This window comes from Hemicordylus capensis, chromosome 6, assembly GCF_027244095.1.
Source record: "Hemicordylus capensis ecotype Gifberg chromosome 6, rHemCap1.1.pri, whole genome shotgun sequence".
Taxonomy (NCBI): domain Eukaryota; kingdom Metazoa; phylum Chordata; class Lepidosauria; order Squamata; family Cordylidae; genus Hemicordylus; species Hemicordylus capensis.
In genome coordinates this window covers 153225694-153242102 of record NC_069662.1, presented here as the reverse complement: position 1 = coordinate 153242102, position 16409 = coordinate 153225694, and the positions used below count along the sequence as shown (strand labels likewise).

Sequence of the window (16409 nt, the reverse complement as noted above, 5' to 3'; positions counted from 1 at the left end):
TGTACACCTTCTGATGCACAATTAGTGGCAACGTGCAATCAGGCCTTTTCAGTGGTTGCCCCGCTTCTCTGGGATTCCCTCCCATGGGATATTCATCCTCCATACCTATTTTTTAAATGTAGACTAAATATATTTTTGTGCTGCCAGGACTGACCTGAATGTCTTTTGAAGATATTTTAATTGCTCTTTCTCTCTTTCACTTCAGTTTTTGTAGCTTTTAAATGATGGGTTTAGCAATGCTATTTACTATGTTTATTGTATTACTGATAGATTTTACGTACTTAATTTTTATTGTTAGCAGCCTAGAATCCTTATGGAATTAGGCAGGGTATAAATTCTTTAAATGAATGAATGAATAAAATTAAAAGTGCCCTTTTAGCAGCTAAATTATTTACAGCTTTCTTCAGGTTGGCAGATTCACCTTACATACACAAAAGCAGCAAATTAGATTTAATGGCTGACATGATGCACAGCATCTAGGGGAGTAGCAGTAACTTGTGGTAGGGATGTGCAAACAGGTTTGACAGTTCAGGGTCGAATCGAACCACCCCATTTGGTCTGACCCTGAACCGAACACCCCCGCCTGTTCGGGGGGGGGGGTTGCGAGCAAAGACCAAGCTAAAACCACACTGTAAAAGTTACAAATTATAAAAGTTTCAAATTCAAAATTATAAGTAGAAAGCTAAAAACCAAGAACTAGGAAATCTGCCAGATATGAGCAGCAGATAAAACATTTGAGAGCCTCTCTAAAAAGATGTGTCTTTAGTTGTTTTTTTAAAAAACATTGAGGAGGGAGCATGGCGAAGCTTTTCTGGGGAGCTCGTTCAAAGCTGAGGGGCTGCAGCCGAAAAGGCCCTGCCTCTAGTCCCAGCCAACCAGATCTCCGTTAATAGTGGGACGATGAGCAGGCATTAGATGACTAATGGAGGGCCCTAGCAGGTTCATATGGGCAAATGCAGTCCAACAGGTATCATCGTCTGTGGGGCAGCTGCTTCCATATCCACCTCAGAGATGCCACAAGTCACTCATGACACCCTTAAGAAAGCCACTATGTTTAAATAGTACCTGCTTGAGCATTCAGGTGTTGCTGTTTTTTAAATCAGGGTAAATCAAGTGCTTAGGAATCCCTAGCCTAGTGAAATCTGGGAAGTCTATTGTGTAGAAAAAGGACTGGGTACGCAGATTCTACTGTCCCCAGTGGAACACCACTGCCAAATCTGGTGTTCAAAGAGCTACAATGAGCCACTGGCATAAATGCAAGGAAGAAGTGGGGTTCAAATCCCCCACAGGACAACTGCTCCTCCAGGAAAGGAATATCTAAGGAAACACCTAAGCGAAATTGTAGTGGATTGTGCTTAATGATGCTATGGGAGCATATTTCCCTTATCTATGTATCTATCAGTGTACATACTTTAGAGATTTGCTGGAGGAAAAGGTCTCTGAATATCAGCAGAGCTCATTTCGAATCATCTGAATGTGCAGGCTAGAGTGGCATGAATTTCAATCACAGACTGCTGTGCAGTTCCAAACTTTGCTTTTAAAAAGCCCTGTAATAAAGAGTTTCTTGCTTTGTAGGGGTGGCATCTCGGGCTTCAATCTGCAGAATATAAAGCACAAGACTACTGATGGAAGTTAGTGTAGTAGACTGTATAGTCACAAATGAATAAGCCTGAACCTTTCCCAGGTTTGGCCCACTGCCGGTGCCCCCGGGGAAGTTAAAAAAAATCTATGCACCTGATTACAGCTGAAATTCTCTAAGAAGCAAGTAGAGAAGTGACAATGTGCTGTAACAGTGAGAAGCAGTATCTACAACCAACCTCTAGCGCAGCCTAGATATTGGACTACAACTCCCACCATCCGTTGTAGACCAACACAGGAACATGGGAGGCAGCCTTATACTGAGTCAGACCATTCATTCATCTAGCTCAGTATCGTCTATACTGACTGGCAGCAGCTTTCCAAGGTTTCAGGCAGGAGTTCTTCCCAGCCCTACCTGAAGATTCTGCCAGAGACGGAACCTGGGACCCTCTGCATGCAAAGCAGATGCTCTATCGCTGAGCTACAGCCCGATCCCCTGGCAACATCTGGGGACCAAAGACTGGGAACCCCTTTCGTCTAATCTGTCACAGGGAGTGACAGTGAAGGACCTGGGGGAAATCCTGGAAAAGCAGAGTGTACTTACAAGCCCAGAAAGATGATAGTTTATATCCCAAGGCCATAGAGTTGCGGAAAGTTTGATGATAGTTTATTCATACTTTTGACTCTTGAAACAGCCATGTGGTATGGTTTCTGTTGGCGAGCCTCACTAGAGGGAGTGAACCAAGGTCCTCTGACTTTAACTACTCAGCATATCCAGACATGCGGGTTTGGCCACTTTTCCCCCTCTGTGCCCCAGGAAGCTTGCCAGCCACATTATCTTGGTGAAAGTGCTCTTAGTTCTGCTGACAACATTTATTCTGGTGCATGGAGACCTTCCTCCCCCTACGGAGGAGGAAACGCTGTATTTTGACACATAGCAAACAAAAGAAGAGGGACGAAAAGAAAGAAACACTGCCAAAACTCAATCTGCAAGAGGGGGCCAAATGATGATCCAATAAATCCAAAACAAATTAATCTCTATGGAGCAGCTGAGGGATGTAATTCAAAAGCCATGGGGCAAATGAAGCACTGAATACACATGCAGAATGTTCCAAGGATATATAGTAATAAATCCAAAGATGTACCAAGTGAAAGCTAGAGAATGTTTTTGACACAGCTTCATATCAGTGGGGCTTAAATGCACCATGCTTGAAGCACACAGTTAAGCAAACCCTGTGCTGAAAAACTGCTACTTCAAATATATTTACTAGGAACTAAAGCCCAACTTCAATGTAATACAAACTGACCAAGAATTTTCCTATGCTGCTTTGTACACACTGAACATCCCATTTAAACTGGGATTTCAGTCACTAAATGCCATTACTTGTGCAGGTTACTGATTCCTGGAATGTTGGCAATGCCATGCCCTGGTTTTAGTGAGATACAGGCATTTTGTGATGCCATGCAGATACCTTCTTGCTTATTCAGTGTCTCAGTCAAAATCAGGCCTAAGTCTCACTTAACCCAGAGAGGACTTAAAGTTCAGTATCAGGTTGCAAGTCCTATTTATGTCAAGGGACAAAGATTCCTATGAGTTTTGCTCTTCAACAAAAGCTCTTTGGGAGGAAGTGAAACAAGCATACTGAAGGATGTGTGTGTTACTGCAACTAAACCGCCTTGTACCAAACACTGCTCCATAAAGACACAATGAAGGTATCCTAGTAATAGAAGTCTAAAAGGGATCTGAGTATAAAGTAATGCCACTGGGCAAGAGGAAGACTGGATCTGGCCCATACCACCTCACTGGTGGCACCCTATTACAAAGTTCAAGAGGACAACCAGTAGCAAGATGGATGGACTCGATTATGACAGCAATGAATGCAGCACTGAGAGACCTTAAAGGTCAAGTTGAAGACAGATCATCCTGGAAAGAATCTATGTGGTCACTAAGAGTCGACACCGGCTTGACAGCACTTAATCAATCAATCAATTAATGTATACTATACCAATTTAACGAAGGGTCAGAACTCAGGGATGGAGGACCTCCTCTGTGTGCAGAAGATTCTAGGTTTAAACGCTGGCACAGGATCACGGGAAGCTGCCTTATACCAAGCCAGACCATTGGTCCATCTAGCTCAGTTTTGTCGACACAGTCTGGCAGCAGCTTCTCCAAGGTTGCAGGCAAGAGTCTCTCTCAGCCCCATCTTGGAGATGCCAGGGAGGGAACTTGGAACCTTCTGCATGCAAGCATGCAGGTGCTCTTCCCAGTGCGGCACCATCCCCTAAAGGGAATATCTTACAGTGCTCACACATGTGATCTCCAATTCAAATGCAAACCAGGACAGACCCTGCTTAGCAAAGGGGACAATTCATCCTTGGTACCACAAGACCAGCTCTCCTCCCATCTCTAAGGAGGGCTGGGAAAGACCCCTGTTGAAGAGTTCCTGCCAGAAAAAGCAGACAATGAAGAGCTAGGTGGACCAGTTAATATTCAGTGGCTGATATCAGTAGGGAGTCCTACTGAAATTTCCTCCAGGAAGTCCTATGAATGCCTAATTTGTCCTTTTAAATTTCAATGGCTGACATCCAGAGCAAGGAAGCACTGGTGCAGCAAGAAAGAAACCTGACAAAATTTCCCAACTAACCACACTGGTACTTCAGGGAAGCAGCAATTTTTGATGCTCTCTTCCCCCTCTGACAGTTGCACAGCCCTCGGGGACATATTTTCGGGTGGCACAGAGGACATCCTGAGGAAGAGGAGGGCATCAAAAATTGCCGCTTACCCACTGCACCAGCGCAGTTAATTGGGAAGTTCTATTAGGCTGCTCTCCTGCTGCACCAGCTCTTCCTATGAATGTCAGCCAATGGGACTTACATGAGCAAATTTAGTCAGGATGTTAGCCAGTATAAGGCAATTTCATATGGACATGAAGTCTCCATGATCTCAAAATGATACAAACCAGCCAACTCCTTTTACAGAGCAACTGACTGCATTGGACCTGAAGCTTGACAAAAAAACTATATCCCCCCCAAAAAATGTACCTAATCGTTAAAAGGAAATGTGTTAAAAGTAACCTTCAGAAGTTGTACTGAACAACTTTTCAACTTTTTGTATTGAACAGCAGCACTCTTCACAGCGTCAAAGTTCCAGTTGGAACCTTCAGTCCAATTCTTGGATCAAGGGCTTTTTAGGGGGAGGCACTCTGCCCACCCAGATCTTCTCCAGTTCAGATGGGCCTTGTATTCTCCCTGCATCACAAGGCCAGGAGGGTCAAGGCCTCCTCATTTTCATTCACTCAGAACAACAGAAATTCACACTTCTTCTGGGCACTGTACATCTGGGACTGGTCTTCAGCCAGTAGCCTGAGGACCAGGCTATTTTGCTTTACAGTTTGTAGATCTCACTAGATTTCTAAATGAAAGTATTTAGCTAGTGTGGATATTAATTTATTTTCATTAATGTATTTATTTTTACATTTATATTCTGCTCTTCCTCCAAAGAGCCCAAAGACTGCTCTGAACACTGGCACACGGTTATGTACCATGCTTATTGTTTTAATTGTTTTAATATTGTTTTGAAATTTGTATTGTAATGTTTTAACTTTTTCTGTATCATTTATTTTGTTTTAACTAATGTTTTAATTTTTCTGTTGTCATTTATTTTAACTAATGTTTTAACTTTTTCTGATTGTTTGCTTTGTTGTAAACCAGCCAGAGATGTGATTTTGGGGCAGTATAAAAATATGTTAAATAAATACATCAATAAATACATCAATAAATAAATAAATAAATGAGGTATATTAGGCTGAGAGATCAATGACCTGCCCACAGCCACCCAGTGGGTTTCATAGCCAAGTAGGGATTTGAAATCAGGACTACAGAACTCTAGTGCAACACTGTAACCACTACACCACACTGGCATCCACCCTCTAACTACCTCGACCAACATCTATAAGGAATGGAAGCAGAATGTATCCCACCACTGTATTCGCTGAAGTTCAATACATTTAGGAAAACAGAAGCATAAGCTACCTTATACCAGATCAGACCATTTGTCCATCTAGCTCAGTTCTGGCTACACAGACTGGCAGCAGCTTCTCCAAGGTTTCAGGCAGGAGTCTCTCCCAGCTAGGGTTGCCATGTCCCCCGGAATTTAGGGTAGCCCCCGGATTTTGGCTCCTCCACCCATCTGCTAAATTCCACCCAGATTTACATGGATTTCAAATGTGCTGCCCAGATTTTACTCTGGATCCGATCACATGGGAGGGCAGAGGAGGAGGGGAAGGTATACAAATCTGTCAAATAAATAAATAAATAAATAAATAAAATGCAAATTAGGCCGCCCGGATTTGGGAAGCTTGAATATGGCAACTCTACTCCCAGCCCTATCTGGAGCTTCCAGGGAGTGAACCCGGGGCCTTCTGCAGGCAAAACAGATTCTGTACCACTCAGCCCAGACCTTAAAGGGAATATCTGACAGCAGACCATGTGCATATGTAGTCACCCATCTAAATGCAAACCAGGGCAGACCCTGCTTTGCAAAGGGAACAATTTATGCATGCTACCACAAGACCAGCTCTCCTCCCTAGCTCTCACGTTTGTTGCTCAGTTGCAGGGTGGATTTGACTTAAATCAAACTGATTTAAATCACGATTTAAATCATGATTTAAATCACTAGCAGGGTGGATAAAAATAAAAAAAATCCGATTTAAATCAAAAAAATCTGATTTAAATCAAAAAAATCCTATTTTTTATTTAAATCGGATTTTTTTGATTTAAATCGGATTTTTTTTTTATTTTTATCCACCCTGCTAGTGATTTAAATCGTGATTTAAATCAGTTTGATTTAAATCAAATCCACCCTGCTCAGTTGTCCTTCTCACAGTCTTGCCTTTGGAAGACTGAGAGTTAATGTACCTCAAATACTGTGTATCATATATTCAGACTGAGCTTAACTGAAATTTGTCATATACTCTGGGAACATTTTCTGAACTTCTCTCGATGTGGCACCTGCAGCTCCTTAAGCATTTGCACAATGCTATTTGGCATTGAAGATACTGTTCAAAGAGATGGAAAGCTTATTTTCCTAACTAGCTTGCATGCAGAATGCTAAGCAAAGGCCCACACAGTCTCATGCACCCTAAATTTAAGATGAAAAGAAGCCTTTGAGTAAGCAACGGTTGCCTTGGTGATATTAAAGAAAATAGAAGGTAGATAATAGGGTATCTTTTACCAGACTACTTTAAGCTGGTAAAGGAAGGAATTTGCAAGTTTTCAGCTGCAAGCCTACGCATTCTGCTTTGCAGTAAACTCAGTGGCCTGGTACAGACTTGATGAAAAACCTGCAGGCTCATGCGTTCTCTCCTCCTGTTCCTGCTTTTTGTTCATGATAGCAAGAGCATTATCTTTTGGTTTGAAGTCAACTAGAGCTCCATTTTTACAAAGTCAAAAAGTCATTTTTGATAAAGTCAGAAATTCTGGTTAATTTCAAACCATATTTGAGGGAAACAACCCAGGATGAAACCATGGTTTCAGATCCTGGTTTGTTCTTTAACTGTAGCCCTTCTTCTCAGACATTTCATTGTAGCTACATTGAGATGTCTGTATGTACATACATCTTTTTCAGTAAACAATTGTACCTCCACCCATTTTAAAAGTGAACCTGGGTACAAGGTTCTCAAATGCATGGTATTTTGAGCTGGCCTTGACTAAGCTACATGGGATCTACGATTCAGCGCAAAAATTGAGAAGCCAGACAATAGAAACTTGACGAAATTACCAAACTTTGTGGAGAGTAAATATGCTTCTCTTTATCCCCTTTACAAGTAACATACTTTGAAGAGAAACTGGGCTGCCAGGGACAAATAAATGTTGTATTAAATAACTCTGCCTCTGGAAATCCTAGTGTAGTTCCATGGTTCAATTTCTAGGCACATGGTTCCCTGGTGCCTGGGATTTGTCAAGCCCTGGTTCAGAAAGGAAGTGTACCATTGTTCCTGCACTCAACACACAACCCACTATTCTAGGATGGGCTCCGGTTACAGTGGAAAATGACTGTACCACAGTAGAGATCTGATCGTACAAGTGAATAAGGCTCGTAGTTTGAAATAAATCAGAGTACCCAAGTTTGTATGCAACACAGAACTCTGGTTAACTTCAACCCAAGAGTAAATGCTCTCCTTCTCCTCCTCCCTCTCCTGTGCACAAGACGACAGGAGGGAAGGTGTGCTAGCCCATGGCTCATGAAGGCTCATGCACATAATAGGAAATAATAAAGTTTCCCATTTTGTCTGAACCATGCCAGTAGGACTTATTTCCACATAACCATGCACTGATCAGGCTGTTGCGTTCCACATAATTGTCAACCAGAAGCCTTTCAGTAGCAGTTCAGTTACATACTTCAGAAAGAGAGATTTTAGGGTTCTGATACTTTATGCAAACACCCTTGCAAAATGGTATTGCATCAAACAGTCATATCATTATCTCCAAGCTATCCCAGAAAACAAGCTGATGAATCCAGCAAAATGTTACCTTGAGGCTAGAAAGCTAGAGACTCATAAAAATCCAAAGACAAGAGTCAAATCTATTGCATCAACCCACAAATACTTTGGTTGAGCTATACAACCATCACTGTTTCGTCAATGGAAGCAAAACTGTAGACTTTTAAGAGTGTTCCAAAGGAAGCCATCAAAGATGTACAAAAAATGCAAACTTTCAAAGGTTACGATGAGAAACACAGCCAATGGGATGTACATAATCTTTACTCCAAGGTGGGTCTGTATCATTTTGAAAATCTGCTTCTGTTTCCTCAGCTTTTAGTTCCTAGTCCTCATAGTTGTAGATCTTGGAATCAAGATAAAGAACTTCTTCGTCAAAAGAGCACGAAATCTATTAGGCATCAAGAATGTACATAACGCTTTTGTGCCCTTTAATTCAGCCTGTGTTGGAGCTTTTCTTTACCCAATATATCTGACAACTCAGTTAACCAATTATTTCATCCAGTTCTTCCAGCATCCCTCCATTATCTGCAAAAGGTTAGGCAAAGTATGTTTCTCATGGATATAGAGTGCATAAACTATATCTGCCCCTCCCCCAGTTTAACAGGTTGTTTATTCCTTTCCCTTATAAATAATAGTAAGCAAAGAGTACGCTGAAGCAAGGCCTACTTGAATCAATGGGAGTTACTTCCACACAACGTGATTACAGGATCACACTTTCCTAAAAGCTCAGGCGGCCTTTACACATCTTTTCTGCTCCCAGAATAGACTAAAAACACCTCCAGTGAAGTTTACAGCACTGTCATAAAATTAAGCCTCCGTGCTTACCTTGAGAGAAATGTCATTTAGAGTGCAGAGCACATTTTTACCTTCTCTGAGAGATTAGGCTAGCTTACACACTGGGGACCCAGACAGGTTAACCGATAAGCTTTTGGAGGCTCTTGCCTGGATACAGTTCAATTTCTAGCTTATGCTAAGGAAAGTAACAACACTCAGAAAACATTCAACTCAGATTCCATCCCTTGGGCATTTTAAGGAAACCATTATCAACTGGCTTCAACTCTACCATTCAGAGTCAGTCTCTCTCTCTTTCTCTCTCACACACACGAGAGAGAGAGAGAGAGAGAGAGAGAGAGAGAGAGAGAGAACATAATATACACCAGCACTTCCCAACCTTGTGTCCCCAGACATTGTTGGACTATAACTCCCATAATCCTCAGCCCACAATGGCCAACTACTGTGGATGGGGTGATGGGAATTGTAGTCCAATGACATCTAGGGACTAAATGTTGGGAAATCCTGATATACACACATAGCATCATATGCCAAAGACCATTGAGGCTGGGAATGATGGGAGTTGAAGTCCAATAACATCTAGAGACCTAAGGTTGGGACCTGGAAACCCCTGAGACACACGTACATAACAAAGTATCTTTAAGGATAATTTAAAGATACTATTTTCCTCATTTTACGGATGGCGAGTAGATGCTGAGAGAAAGGACATAACCTAAGACCTCCTAGTGTTTTCCTGGCTGAGACGGAATTTCAAACCAGGTTTCTCCAGTATTAGGCCAGCAGATTTAACAGCACCCTTGATGGTGTTCTTGGCAGTGACAGGAAAACATTAAGGATGTGAGTTCTCTTAGGATAATATCTTCTCCTCCAATTCAGTTAAGCAAAACACATCACTGGAACCACTTTTTTTTAAAAGCATAACTACTCTCCAAGGCAGTGCACACCTATGGTGATCACTGGAGAGACAGCCCAGCTGGTTCCAAGCAAGGAGCTTCTGAACAAGAATCACACTCAACAGAACACTCAATTGGGGGCACTGACACATGCCTCTTGGTGTCTGCAATGCCTTATGTGCCTTCACCAAGCCCACTGCAACTATTCAAACCATATGTGCCAAACGTTCAAGTGGCATTTGAAGTCAGCCCACCCAAGACACAAAGTAGCTTACACACCATGAAAGAGGTTTCACTCCAGTGCCAGTTGAACACAGTAAAATGCAAGAACTACACAGAACACTGCCAAAGAGCCTAACTCAATTCCACAGGGGAATTGAGCCACTACTCAAACTTCTGTTCCCCATTCCTACAGTAAACAACGTGTTTCATGCAACCCAGAATGTCATATAATGTGCAAGTAAAATACACCATGCGTGTTTTATGGAAGTGCTGGTTTACCACTGATAGACAATACACAGCCCAATGTATTGTCTTAGTTATCAGCATTCCATTCTTAAAGCCAAATATGTTTGGGTTTTGACCTGACTGGGTTCTAGTGACTTCAAGGAGGGCCAAACGGACTTGAAGAGAGATACTCTCCGGAAGAGGCTGGTTGCTACTGAATGGATGCACTGCTACATGAGTAAGGTCAACTAGCACAACAAATGATTGCATGCCCATCCTACACACATGTCCACCACTAAAGTCCCTAATTCATGAAAATGCTTGCATATATTACAGTAAAGCAGGTGCCTAAGACTCCACTCTTAAGCACAATGACTGGTGAGAAAGTCCTATTGAGCTCAATAGAATTTACTTCTGAGCACATACAGTATGCTTAGGATCATGTTGCATGTCTTGCAAAGTGAACATGACCTTTGCAAAATGATCCTATGCATGCTTACTCAGAAACAACTACCTCTGTATTCAGGGCAGCCCTTTCATGAGGCAAGGTGAGGCAGTTGCCTCAGGTGGCAGATTACTGGAGCACCAGCAGGGCAGCAGGATCCCTACCCCCCAGTCACCATTGGAACAGCTCTCTGGGACTAATCTGATCCTTGCAGGCTTTCCAAATAATGCTTCTCCTCACGCTCCTTGCAAAGCTTGCAAAAAGCACAGGGAGAGAAGAGGAGACTGTAGGCAACCTTCCCTACTCCTCATGTACTTTTAAAGCTTGTAAGGGGGTCAGTTTTGAAAGGGGGCTGGTCCCCACAGAGGCACAAGGTAGAATTTTGTGCTTGACCTCAGGAGTCGTAATATCTTTGGTCGTCCCATCTTTACTGAGTAGTTTACTCCTCAGTATGTTTTAGGATTCCAGACTTAGTTCTTCCATACATACAGATTAGAAACATATGAACATAGGAAGCTGCCATATACTGAGTCAGACCATTGGTCTATCTAGCTCAGTACTGTCTTCACAGACCAGCAGCGGCTTCTCCAAGATTGCAGGCAGGAATCTCTCTCAGCCCTATCTTGGAGAAGCCAGAGAGGGAACTTGGAACCTTCTGCTCTTCCCAGAGTGGCTCCATCCTCTGAGGAGAACATCTTACAGTGCTAACACTTCTAGTCTCCCTTTTATATGCAACCAGGGCATAACCTGCTTAGCTAAGGGGACAAGTCATGCTTGCTACCACAAGACCAGCTCTCCTCTGATTCTTTCCTCAAACAACAGCCATCATCATTTTGACCCTTAAAGATGAACTTGAACAGATATGAGTAAGAGGATATCCTACAATGGACAATTGTGGTGGTAGAACAGGATGGCAAATATAAGGGTTGCACAGAAAATATCTTTAACTGGGCTGGTACTTCATCCTGAAAGTTTACTATCTTATTTAACCACTACAACTGTTCTCACGCGTAGTATTGTCTAAGTCACTTTGGATGCTCTTGGTTCTTCCTGGAATGTTATATTTTATACACTCTGGCATATTAGCACTTTTATACAAATTAACAAAACCTAAAAATGTATTAATTTATAATATTTATATGCTGCCCCTTCAGTGCACTATTTAATTCTCCTTTGTTGTATGAAGGACATCTGCAGTTTTAAAGATATGCAAAAATGTGTGAACCGTAGGACACAATTAAGGCAAATTTTATTATAACTAGCCGACCCCACACAGAGCATCTGTGCACTCTTTCGGGGAGGCGGTTACCTCTGCCCCCCACACCTTCTGCCCCAGTCTCCACTTCCGGGCCCAGCTGCCTCTCCTCCCCACCACCACTTCTGCCCCCCCCCATTTTCTTCCCCCCCTCTGGGCCTTGCCTCCAGGGCCGGGCCCACCACCACCTCTGGCCTCCACGGGCAGGGCCCGCCGCCATGGCAACCAATCCTCCTGGATGCACCTCAGCCAATCAGGCGCATCTGCTGCCCAGCCAATCAGCTGGGTGCTGGGACACACATTCCAAGGCACACCCAGGATAATGAGAGAGAGAGAGAGAGATGTGGGTGACCACAAAGTAACAAGTGATGCCCTGTGATTTTTCAGAGGTTCCCAAGACTTCCACAGTCTATAAATATCACTGGAACCTGTGAATACTCAGGTCCCCTTGAAAATCAAGCTACTTACTATCAGACTATTTGTGCATGCTAATTGAGTCTGCTGTGTTCAATAGGCCTACTCCCAACAAGTGAACATAGGATTGCAGCCTGGTCCCAAACCTGTTTATCTGGAAATTAACACAGACTATTGGTCCATCCGCTGCCTGGTTGTGCTACCAATGTACCAATTCCCAGATGTTGCTGACTACAACTCCCATAGTTCCCAGCCAAAGGCAATTTCAGGGAAGAGGGGTGGCTACCTAGGGTTTCAGGAAGACATATTTCCCAGTTCTATCTGGAGATGCCAAGAATTGAATCTAGGGCCTTAGCACACAAAGTAAGTGTTCTACCACTGAACTACAGAACTACCCTATCTCCAAAGCAAGTAGCAATAACTTCAAGCGGACTACTTCCAAATAAGTGTACACAAAATTGAGCCATTCAATTATGTGGAGTTTCCTTCTGGGTGAGCACAGTTAGGATTGCATTATAATTCTACAACTCAGTAGTTAATGGTATCACTTTGGATCCCAGTAAAGATGAAACAAACAGTTCCTTAAAAACAATTCCAACTTCTCAAATCTGTTGATCATTATTAGTGTATATGAAATCACTCAAAAAGAAGAGAATTCAATCTAGCTTCACCCTCTATGAAAAAATATGCTTACTCCAAGAATGAATTTGATCCATAGATGTGTTTAAGTAGCTAACCACATCCCACTTCCTGAATCTGTGCTGGACAGAAAGCTGTCGGTCCTTTGCAACAGAATTTCATCCTGCAGTTTTATTATTTTGGAAATGTTTCATACTGGATCTACAGGTCAGACAAGTTAAAAGTGTGCTGAAATGTTGTTTTCATAATCGCATGCTTTTAAAACACAGATCATACACACATACATGCATGTTTATGTGTGTGCATGTGCACACACATACTGACACTCCTCTGTGTACACAGTGATACATTCAGCATATTGTAGCAATCTTCCTTACCTCTCCCTGTTAGCTTAGAAAAGGCCAAATCAATGTGCAGAAAGCTTGGATAAGTCAATATTGCTTTAACCCTTACTACAGCTAAGAATGCTGCACCATGGGCAAAAGTGCAGTCTATAAAGGTATGTACAGAAAGCAGAGCAATCTCAGTGGCCTGATCCTTCACTCCCTCTGCCCCTGCAAGTGTTAAAACAAAAATACAATGTCAACACGAACCAGCTCCTCCCTGCTGATGGAGCTGGCATGAGTACATTTTACTTTCTGGCTAGGAGCCCTCATAAAACCGTTACAGAAAATACTAAGAAGGGAGAGGGAGAGAGAAGATGGTCTATGCATCGAACCATCCCAATCCCTTGTTTGGGGCATGCAAGGTTATCCCCCCTCCCCCTCTTGCCTTTCAAATGTTATTCTCATAACCTTCCAGAAAGAACAGGAACATTCAGGGGTCCCCCCCTCACACACACACACAAACACAAGACACCACTACCAAGAGTGATAGGCATTCCTTTCCTAGGTACTTGAAATCCAGCCTGAAAGACACAGCCTGACCATTACATCTGAGAGAAATGGCTAGGAAATGGAAACACATCTAGCCTTATTGAAAACGAATGACATTTGGGCACACAGATTCAAGTCAGGAACAAATTAAGCTTTCTCAAATGCATATATAAAATGCATCACTGCACCACATTATACAGATTATGGTTACACCTTCTTCAGTTTATTCTCCTTTAAAAATATATATTATAATGACAGGAAAACTGCATAATACCCTTTGTAAAGTGGCAACTTCCTGGAGCATTAGAATGGACCAAACCATAGAATAATCATAAAATAAACCATAAAATAAGATCATAAAATGACACCTTTTTTAAAAAAAAAGCAACCCTCAAGCCCTCTTTTACAGAAAGAGGCAAAAATCAGCTAATAAAAATGCTTACACTGGCACTGATCATTCCTATCTGAAACTTGATTAAATAGTGACTTTCATGCACAGGCTTTGTATTCTGTCACTGGATGAATTCAAACAGCATTCATACAGTAGGATGGGGTGTGTATGACAGTGGGGGGAATGTTTTGTTTTTCTTTCTTTTTTAGTAAAACTGAATTTTCTTGGCAGGATGGAAGCCCTCGTAAGCCCAGCCCTAAAGATTTTTCCATCTTCCGTAATAAAGCATGCAATGTTGGAGCAGCGGCTGCTCTCTAGCCAAAAAGCCCCCTTCTCCCATCCCTACAGCACTGTGGCAGGAAGGATGGCCAAAGAAAGAGAGAAAGGAAGAAGGAGACCGAAATTTGTCACAATCCGAACACAACCTATATATTTATCCACATCCACCCAAATGGTCGTGGGAAGAGAGACAACAGGCGCCATCAAGAATCAATGAGCAACCCCCCCTCCGCTCCCCAGCAAAACGACATTAATAACCAGGTTCCTAAGAGACTAAACAGCAGGAAAAATAGGTGCAGCAATATTTCCCCCTTTTTGCTAACAGCTCCAAGGAGAAAGAGAGAGAAAGGCGGGGGGGGAGAAATCTCAGTGATTCGCCCCCCCCACACACACCATTTCTTAGGCTATGTCACACACACAGGAGAAACTGACACCCACAGGAAACAATTGCAAGATGCCACATACACACACGCAAGGGATGGCGAGAGACACGAGGTTACACACTGCAGAGGGGACCGATCCACTTTCCAGAGATGCCCCTCTCAGGCAGATGTCTCCGGGGGGCCCCAGCCCACTCCTAACCTTGCACACACACACCCTCCTCCCTCCCCCCCCCCGTCTCCTTTTCTGCGACCATCTCCCCACCCCGTCCCCAGCTCTGGGAGCTTCCAACGCTTCCCCCGAGAAGTGGGGCATTCTTCACCCAGATCCTCCTCCCAGCCCTTGTGTGCCGGGGCTGGGATGCGCCCAGGGAGGGACCGCGGCGCAGGAAAATCCCGATTAATACGGGCAGACCCCCAAATCGACGTAAACAGCCAGAGAGGCAGGCTTTGTGTGCCCATCTCCTTACCTTCCGACAATTCCAGCTCCAGTTCCGCCAGCCGGGCTCTCACCTCCAGCGGCAGAGAGAGGCTTTCCAGGCTGCGATCCGCCATAGTCGAGCCCAGGCGCTCTCCTCGCTCTCCCCTCGCCCTCTTCCTCCCGCCGCCACTCGGCTCCTGGCTGCGGCTCGCCTCCTCCTTCTCCTCCTCGGCTCGCTCTCGGTGCGTGCGTGTGCAGGGCGAAGCGGGGGCTCTTTGTCTGCCACACACACGCAGCCAGCAAAGGCGGGCGGGCGGCGAAGGAAAAACAAAACCACCCCGAGAGCCGCCCGCGCCGGGGTCGCCTGGTCGGGTGCCCCGAGTCCTGGCGCGGGCTCAGCGGCGGCGCATCCAGGCAGGGGAGTCCGCGCAGAGCCCAGCCTCAGCCGGGGCCGGGGTCGAGGGAATGCAGAGATTGCTCTCCTCCCGCCCTCCCACGCCGCCCGCCGCCGCCGCCTTCAGTGCAGCCCCGCCATGGCTGTGGCTGCTGCCGCCGTTGCTATTGCCACCGCCTCCACCTCCTTCTCCTCCTCCTCGCGCTCCTTGTGCATGGAGCTGAGTGGGCCCGCTGCAAGCTCGCCCCTGACTCACGCTGCACAGCGGCCCCGCCAGGGCGCAGCGCTCGCTTCTGCTTGCTCCACCCCGGCCGCGCTCTTGCTGCTGCGGCTGGAACTGCGGTGCCGCTGCTCAAAGCCAGCAAGAGCGAAGGCTGCTGCTGCCGCCGCCGCCGCCTCTGTCACACGCACACGTGACCCGCCTGGGCGCAGCTGTCCCCTAGGGGGTGCGCTGGAGCACGCGCCCCCAGGGAAGCCCGCGCGCGCTCCAGGATGGAACGTTCCCCGGACTTGGGAGCCAGGGAGGCAGCGCGCGCCAGATGGACGGTGGCTTTAGTCCGCCTGTGGGAAGCGTGAGGGTAAACCCCCCCCCCCCGCCTCCTCTCCCCCTATATCCGGGGCGCTTTCCGCAGGATGCGTTGGCGAGGAGCAGCAATCCGTGCCAAAGCGGTGTCACAGTTTTGCTGCTGTGGTTTATTTGTCCTGC

General features: G+C 44.8%; 1 protein-coding gene across 8 annotated transcripts in view; it reads right to left on the bottom strand.

Moving 5' to 3' along the window:
* DIP2C (disco interacting protein 2 homolog C) overlaps nucleotides 1–16196 on the bottom strand; it is a 415907-nt gene extending 399711 nt beyond the window's left edge. For 4 of the 8 annotated variants that reach the window (XM_053260637.1, XM_053260645.1, XM_053260642.1 and 1 more), the window contains exon 1: nucleotides 15359–16196. In XM_053260637.1, coding sequence (XP_053116612.1) covers nucleotides 15359–15443 — 85 coding nt within the window. In that variant the 5' untranslated portion in view covers nucleotides 15444–16196. The remainder of the gene's footprint in view (nucleotides 1–15358) is intronic. The other 4 variants (XM_053260640.1, XM_053260641.1, XM_053260643.1 and 1 more) reach the window with 2 other exon arrangements.
* Between the last annotated feature and the right edge of the window lie 213 nt (nucleotides 16197–16409).